Source organism: Pagrus pagrus (assembly GCF_965226575.1).
Source record: "Pagrus pagrus genome assembly, chromosome: 5".
Classification (NCBI taxonomy): domain Eukaryota; kingdom Metazoa; phylum Chordata; class Actinopteri; order Spariformes; family Sparidae; genus Pagrus; species Pagrus pagrus.
In genome coordinates, this window is record NC_140189.1 from 27,544,005 (window position 1) to 27,552,721 (window position 8,717).

The 8,717-nt window shown below is 49.4% G+C and overlaps 1 protein-coding gene across 1 annotated transcript; it reads left to right on the forward strand.

Moving 5' to 3' along the window:
* The first annotated feature begins 2,790 nt into the window (after window positions 1-2,790).
* Window positions 2,791-8,717, forward strand: npas4a (neuronal PAS domain protein 4a). Its single transcript, XM_084352474.1, has 8 exons — window positions 2,791-3,400; window positions 3,714-3,877; window positions 4,044-4,146; window positions 4,257-4,566; window positions 4,697-4,806; window positions 4,955-5,090; window positions 5,190-6,967; window positions 7,068-8,717. The coding sequence occupies exons 1-8, from the start codon at window positions 3,226-3,228 to the stop codon at window positions 7,094-7,096; spliced, it is 2,805 nt and encodes a 934-aa protein (XP_084208600.1). The 5' UTR covers window positions 2,791-3,225; the 3' UTR covers window positions 7,097-8,717.

Genomic DNA, 8,717 nt, shown 5'->3' on the forward strand with positions numbered 1-8,717 from the left:
TGTAGAATGAATGAATTGTTTTGATTAAATAACAAATAAATCTTTAAAAGTGATGAGGTAGTTTTCTGTTTTTGTTTGATTACATTTATTTTAGAGTCTCAATAAACAAAAATGTAATTATTTGTCACTCTTTGAACAATCGGCACCAACACCTGGTCCATTCTCTTCATAAAGACTGGACTGAAGGTTGGACTGGAGTTTCTTGGGTTCTGGAAAAAGTGACTTGACTTGCCCATTAAAAAAGATTTACCTGAGACTTGTTTGAGGATAATCTCAATCTCTCAGCTCAATAAACACCTTAATAAAATAAATAACTTAACCAGGACCTCACAATTCACATTTTGCCGGTTTCATTGACCGTCTGTGATCAGTGATCAGCCTTATTGGCTACAAAAATGCAGATGAAGACAGGTTTAGATATTGATTTGGATTAAACTCAGTCCTCAAAAAGTAACTAGTAAGTAAGTAAAAGTTAGTATGAGTGAAATTACAGACCACCATGTCAGAATATCTAAGTATTGAGTCATCTAACAAACTGTTTATCTGTGATGACGTTGCTTTTCTGTCTCTCAGGGAACAAAACTTGATGTATTGATTTTCAGATGGTGCGGTCACTTGTGCGTTCCCATACACAGTGTGTACTTTTATAGAAGGCCCGTATGTGAAATATATGTACAAACATTATAATGAAACCTGTCGGAAACTGGAACAACTTCACAGATATACATTTATGTCCAGCCCTACAAATATGTATGTTCACTGTCTGTATGTAAATGACATATTTTGGCATGTATGTCATATATATAATTATCTTATACTGAGAGTATCAGGAGATCAACAGTCTTGCAGAGTTTGCTTTGGCTTATGGCCTAAAAAACATTGTCTCAAAGCATGCTGGGAAACTTCACCCACCTACCCCCCAAAACAATATATATTTACTGTATGTTTATGTCATAAACTTGTATCTTGACATATATAAATTACTAACAGGGGTGTAGCACCATGTAAAAACTCAACATATAGACATTTTTCATATATGTGCATATACAAATGTTACTACGTGTATTTCATACACGTTATAAACCTGATTATTTACAGGATTTCATGACAATATTGGAGGTTTTCAACGTGGTTTGCGACTTTTGTACCCCCACTGTGCCTCCCAACAACATGAGTAATACACATTTACACACACACACACACACACACACACACACACACACACACAAATCAAGACAGACACAGTGTGCTGGGACACTTTCTCCATTGAGTTTTTCCTAAAAATAACAAAAAATAATCAGGCTGGAGATTTGAAATATGTGACGATTGTGTTCATAATCTATCCGGATGACACATAAGTGTGTGCGCGCAGATCCAGCTGTGTGTGTGCGTGTGTGTGCGCGCCACATGTGAAGCACACACTTCAGATCTATTTCGGGGGGCTACAAGTGAAATCTCCTCCCTATAAATAGGGAAGATGGGAGCTGGTTGCGGGGGCGCGCCTCGCGGTCCTTGTGCGGGTCACCTGCGAGATCTATTTTTAGACACCGCACCGCTCCCCCCCCCCCCCCGCTCACGTGAGGCTCGCGGTGACAGGATGGCGGGTTGCGCAATTCTGGCGTCTGTTTGATTTTTTTGTATTCACAGATGCCAATTATTGACACACGGCTTCAGTCTCCACGAAGCCTCTGGAGATCGTCCTTGTGAGGGTTTAAAGAGCTGGAGAACAAAGAGACGAACCCTGACGCACACGAGCACGTCATTAAATTAAAAGAGGGTGAAAAAAATAAAAAAAATAAAATAAAAAAAATATGATGGTTATGATGGTGTGAGCTGGTGTCATACTGGTGAAGCTGTCATGATGGTTTCTCTCGTCATCAGTCCACATTCATGTTCAACAAAACCAAAATCTGTCTAATCTCGACACGTACAGTCGATCTCAGGGCTGTGGGGCTATCTGACGTGTGTCACTCTGTACACAGGCAGTGTTGGTGTTTTATCACCGCAAAACATGCTCATTAAAATATCAAAGATCGTCTCCTAACGACAGGAAAATATGAATTTGCAGTGAACATGCGCAGCCTCCACGTCCGACAGACAGACTGACAGACTGACTGGAGGCTATCCGCACATTTCGTGTATGTTTGAGCTTTTATTACAGTTTTCAGGGATGATGTTCATTCATAAAAGGGCGACAGAGACGACGTGTCTGCGGCGTCAGTCCAACATGTTTAAGGTGCTGGTCAAATAAAGCCGCTGGATGTCACCTAACGAGCACCTGCCGTGTTTTTCTGACAGGTCCGGGGCAAAAAAAAAGAAAAATGACGGGTAGCCTTCCTCAGGTGCCAGACATATAAACACAGAGACCTCTTTTCGTATGCACCACACACCCCTCCTCCTCCTCCTCATCCTCCTCGTCCTCCTCCTCCTGCTGCTGCTGCTGCACCCCCTCCTCCACCTCCTCCTCTTCCTCCAATACACCGGAGTCCGGTGACTCCGTTTACGTTTTACGCTCGCTCCGCCTCTTACTCGGTTTTGTCCAAATCGGGCTTTTTGCGTCGCCGGAGCTCCCGATTTCTGCCCGACGTCATCATCGAGTAGAGGGAAGAGCTGACGTCGAGCGAGAGTCACCGAAAGGAGAGGGCACGGGTGAGGGAGGGGGGGAGAGATTCACCATTGCAAACACTGATATGAGACATCTCTCCCCCCTCCTTCTCCTCCCCCCTCCCTCCCTTTTACGTCGGTGTTGGTGCGTTGGGAGCCCCCCTACTCCGGCGGAGTCCCAGCCTATATAAGTGACCCGCGAGCAGAGTCCCTCAACCAGATTTACGGGTTCCGGACTTCTGTGCGAGAGACGGCTACCACAGCCGCCGATTCACCTGCACTCCGAGCGGGGGGACAGACATCCAGCAGCCGGCCCAGCCATCAGAGCTGGTGGACGCTGTGGTGGAGCTAAAGCAGCCGGAGGACAGGACAGGAGAAGGGTTTTCTCCATCTCTCTCTCTGGAAACAGACAACAACAACAACAACAACAAAACATAGCTGAGATGAAAGTCCAATAACACCTCCGAGCTCTTCTTCTTCTTCTTCTTCTTCTTCTTCTTCTCTCCACAACCTGAGACTTCAGCCGAGGCACGGCGCGGACACGAACCCGCTCACAACAAACTCTCCAACTCACATCTGGAGGAATCTCGACAGTCCAACAGCAGCGACACCGGACCCACAATGTACCGCTCAACCAAAGGAGCGTCCAAGGCTCGACGGGACCAGATCAACGCCGAGATCCGGAACCTGAAGGACTTGTTGCCCATCACCGATGCAGATAAAGCGCGGCTGTCATACCTGCACATCATGTCACTGGCCTGCATGTACACCAGGAAATCCGTCTTCTTCACTCAAGGTGAGAATGAATTAAACAACCTGTTGATGAAGCTCGTGTAGCGGGGGGAGGGGGGGGAGCAACAAGTGTTTTAGCGGCACTGCAGGCGGCTCTCTCGACATGTATCTCAGTCTCAGCAGCTGGGTGTCTTAATCGATCAGAGATAATCAATAGAGGAGCTGATAGATGAGCTTAAAGCAGCGTGCGTCGCTGTCCGCGGTGCTGAAACGCTCCGGCTGCCTCTGTCCGCGGTGCTGAAACCCGCTGCAGACCTCAGGTTCAGTTGGGCTCCGTTAACACATTCTGCACATTCTGTCCTGGTTCGTCTCTGTAGGAGGGGGAACCGCTGCTGGCCCGGAGGAGAGCGCAGGGTTTCTGTCTTTCCACGAGCTGTCGGAGTTGATGCAGGCGCTGCCGGGCTTTCTGATGCTGGTGACCGGGGAGGGGAAGCTCCTGTACCTGTCAGACAGCGTCTCCGAGCACCTCGGACACTCCATGGTGAGCACACACACACACGCGCACACGCACACACACACACGCACGCACACACACACACACACACACACACACACACACACACACACACACACACACACACACACACACACACACACACACTCTTTACTTCAGGGGTAACGTGTATGTTTCTCGCTCATGTTTCCAGGTCGATCTCGTGGCTCAGGGGGACAGCGTGTATGATATCATCGACGCCGCAGACCACTTCATCATGAGGACCAACCTGTCGACCTCCACCTCTCTTGAGATGGGTGAGTTATCAGCAAAAAGAAAAAACAAAAACGTCTCAATAAAGTCGCACGTTTTTATTTTCTAATTTCTAGAGAAATCTATAACACTCCTCTCCTCCTCTCCTCCTCAGACCGTCTCTTCCGCTGTCGTTTCAACACCTCCAAGTCCGTGCGGAGGCAGAGTGCTGGGAACAAGCTGGTTCTGATCCGAGCTCGCTGCCTCTCTCCCCCCTCCACCTCTCCCACCACCGGCTCCTACTGGACCTCCAACCCGGTCTGGGTGTGCTTCTGCTCCCCCCTGGAGCCCCACCCGAGCCGTGCCGGCCCCGGAGCAGAGAGGGAGTCCACCTCCGCCCCTCCTCTGGCCGACACCAACTTGTTCCTGGCCTGCTTCCACTCGCAGCACGGCCGGGACATGAGGCTGCAGCTTGCTCAGGACAGGTGAGCCCAAACACCTCCACCCTCCACCCCTCCACCTGTTGCTTTAATACAATATGTTTGTGAGATAACTTAAAAAAACAAGGGTGAAGCATTATCGTCCTAACGCATCACCACCCACTCTCCCCCGCAGCGTGAGCGCCTATCTCGGCTTTGATGTGACAGCTTTACGCTCCCGCTCCTGGTACAGCCTCCTCCACCCACAGGATCTGTCACATGCCTCCGCTCAGCACCGCAGCCTATGTAAGTATACTCTTCTACAACCGTCCGTGCCCACACAATCACACACACATCGTGCCCACTGGCACATCCACGCAGTGAAGAAGAACACTATGATGATTAATAGGATTACAAACCGGTGCCAACTTGTGCTGTGACTGTTGTTCAACAGTGAGAGAAGGAGGAGAGGGCAGAGCTGAGATGGTGGTGCGTGTGCAAGCTCTGGACCAGTCGTGGGTTTGGCTCTACATGGTGCTCCAGCTGCAGCCTGGAGAGATCCCCGTCAGCAGCAACAACTACATCATCAGGTATTTACAACAGGCCACTCATCCATTTCAAGTCCGATTGATTAAAATATCACAAAACACCTCCCTGACTTCCTGTTTCTCCTCTGTTTCCCCCTCCAGTGAGTCTGAGGCCTGGTCAGTCCGTCAGCAGCTCAGCTCAGAGCAGACCCAGCTCACCCTGGTCCTGAGTTCTGGCACCTCTCAGCAGGAGGGTCTGAGCCTCCAGTCTCCAGAAACCCTCTCCAGCCCAGACCAGGTCTTCACCCCCGGCAGCAGCGGCCTCTCCGCCCAGTCCTTCGACTTCAGCACCGCCGGCTGCAGCGTGGGCTCCTCTGATGAACCGGGGAGCTCTGCCGCCGAGGCCATGCAGCTGGAGGGCGACCCTCGCTCCAGTATCTCCTCTCTGGAGGAAGAGAGCTTCTTCCAGCAGCATCCCACTGAGAGCCCCTCAGTCGCCTCCTCACCCACTCCGGTCACTGTTGAAACAGTAGCAGACTTAGACTTTTTAACCCAGAACATCCTCCTGCCTCCCTCCTTCCAGCTCGACCCTCCCCTGCCATCTCTCCCCCTGCCTCTCCCGCCTGTCCCCACCTCACAAGCTCAGCAGAGCAAAGAGTTTGTGTGCACTCCACCCTACACCCCACAGATCGCAGGGGCCAGCTTCCCATTCGGTGAGCCTCTCTTCAGCTTTGACCCCACTGGCACCACCACTCCTCCGCCCTCTGCCACAACAACCACCGCCAGCACTTCTCTGGCCCCTGCAGCCTCCTCCTCAGCCCCACCAACCACCGCCTCCAGCCCCGCTCCCCCCAGCACCCTGTCTACCAAGCCTCCCCTCGCTCTGCCCACTCTGTCCACTGACTTCCTGTTCTCCGTCGACCCCTGCAGCGGCTCCCTGTACGAGAAGCTGCCCCCCACGCCTGACAGCCCCGGAGACGGCGACTGCACAGTGATGACCCTTCCCGAGGTTCGGGGTCCACTGTATGTAGATGTACCACTGGGGCCCCTCCAGTGTCCCCCTGAGGGCCTTCTCACCCCTGAGGCGTCACCCGGTAAACAGCCCTGCCTCTCCTTCTTCTCCCTGGAGAGGGAGAGGGAGAAGGAGAGGGCGGAGATCTCCCTCTTAGCTCAGCACATCAGCTCCCTGGCAGAGGGTTTCTACCTGGATCCACTGCTGTCCAAACTCTCTCCCCCCTCCATGTCACCCTCATCCTCCCCTCCCTCCCCCTTCCTGTCCCCCACCGTAGAACCGGCGGATTCAGTCCACATGCTGAGGGAGTTTTATCCCATCAAAGCATGGAGAGGTCTGGACATTCCCATCTTCCTCGACGATGATGATTCTCTGTTTGAAGAGAGCATCCTAGAAACCCTCCTCCAAGACGACTTCGCTCCTCCTCAGTCCGCCATCCTCTCCTCCGCCACCCCCTCCACCTCCCCCGTGCCCATTCCCTCCAGCCCCACCTCCCCCCAGACCCCAGTGTGCTGGCGCCAACCCTCCCAGTTTGAGGGAGTGGGCCACTTCTGTAGCGTCCAATCGGCGCAATGTAACTCCATGGCTGGGTGCGGGGCGACCGTGGCTGCTGAGGCCGGGGCAAATGTGGAAGGGGAGGGGCTGGCGGAGGAAGCAATGGAGATCGAGGTGGTGTCATCTCCTGTGTCCTCCTGCTCCTCCATCCCGGCTTCCCCTCCCCTCATCCTCACTGCCTCCCCCAGCCCCGTCACGTCCACGCCCATCGCCTCGCCCACGCCCGCTGTGTCTTGCACTCAGTCCCTCCTGGAGGAACTGGCCGTCCTGGAACCCATGTTTGGGGCAGGTGCCTCGATCGCCCCTGGCTTAGGGCAACAACCTGAGTTGTATCAACTCCAATGTCATCCATCGCCACAGTGCTTCCACAAAGGTGAGGATCTGTCTCTTCTGTTGACATGTTACATGAAAATCACATCTGAAAATAGACCACTAACGTCCTCTTTCTCTCTTCTCTCTTTTTTGTCTTCCAGATGGGAGTGGAAGTGTTCCTCCGTTCTAAAATAAGTCTGTGACTTACTTCATTAAGTATGGCATATTGTCATATTTTGTGGAGCCCCTTTTACTGCAAAGTAAAAAATAATTAAGTGTATAAATATACATAATGTATATACAACTTAAGGACTTTAACTCCTACATGTCTCCTCAGAACAAAGATTGGCTTTATATTTTTGTTCAGTCATTAATCTGTATACTACTACAAACCTGGTGCAACATTTTACATGATGGTTCGACCGCATGGGCTCATAACTGACTGGGTTTTGAGTCCATGTGGTGTCTCTCAGCTTTTCTGTGACATGAGCTTCAGATATGATCAGACAGAGGAAAACTCTCTGAACGTGTACGCGCTGTTTAACTTCCAGACGCGCATTTGTATTCACTCGTAGTGAAAAAAAAATCTGTTGTGAACAAAAGAAAAAAAAAAAAAAAGACAAAACATTTCTTGCTACTTCAATGGGGGAAATGAATTATAGCACTTTTTTTGCCTGACATGCAGCAAACGCAAACCCAAACCTCAAACGTACTGGAAGTCAAATGTTTACAAATCTTTTTTTACATCCTTAGGGTGACCACTATCAGCGCATCGAATCGCAAGAGATTTCTGACAAACTTCAGAGCCTTAAAGGCGACACAAAACTCACAGACAGTAACTTTAAACCTGAGATACTTTGAGCTTTGAGTTTGCGGCTTCAAAACCTTTAACATTTCATATTTATCTCTCCATCTGAAAATCTTGTGTATCAACGTGATGTGCAAACAAACAAAAGAAAAAAAAAAAAACATGTGAAGAGATTCTGGCATGTGAAGATATCAAGATTGTCGAAAGGAGAAGGTGTCTGGAAGTTTCTCTGATCATGCCACAGATCCACTGCTACGTCGTACTGTACATTAGACTCTGAATGTGGGCTCTTCAGGTCCCTCCAGTCGGCTGGATATTGCTGCAGCATCAATATTTGCAATGCTGGCAGCTTATAGCGGCTCCTGAAGCGGCCCCCTGACCTGCTGAACTCTGAACTCTTTATCATGTCCATTCAACATGGACTTTTACATCGTTGCTCCACTGGAGCGCGGTGTAGTGAGGCACAATTGACTATGTGAATGAGCGATTCTTCTTTTTTGAGAGGGGTTAGAATACACAAAAGTTTTGTTTTAAAAAATGACAAATATAGGGATGGGGTGCTATTTCTATTCAGTTACCAAGCGACACGGGTTGAGAATGGTACTATTCCCATGGTGTCGACATGCTCACGTAGAGTTGTCTACGGTCAAGTAAAGGATTGATTCCTACGTTTCTAGCTATTAAAGGCTAAGTTATTATACATGTGTAAAATTACTATATTGTATGTGTGACATTTGAACAAGATGTTAATGCATATGCGTTATGTCTGTGGATATAGGCATATGTTCTTTTCAGAAAGGTTGTACACATTTGTACATTTGTATGAAAACTGTTCTCGGTCTGTACATATGAGAAAGAGATTTTTATCGCATAAGATGGAATATATTCTGAACATCTTACTTACTGCAGAATGGACATTGTGGACCAGTGTTCTATTGTGTTGCTTATAAGTGTATTTGGTTGTCATACAAATGCATTTATATTAAAGTGCACTTATAATGCG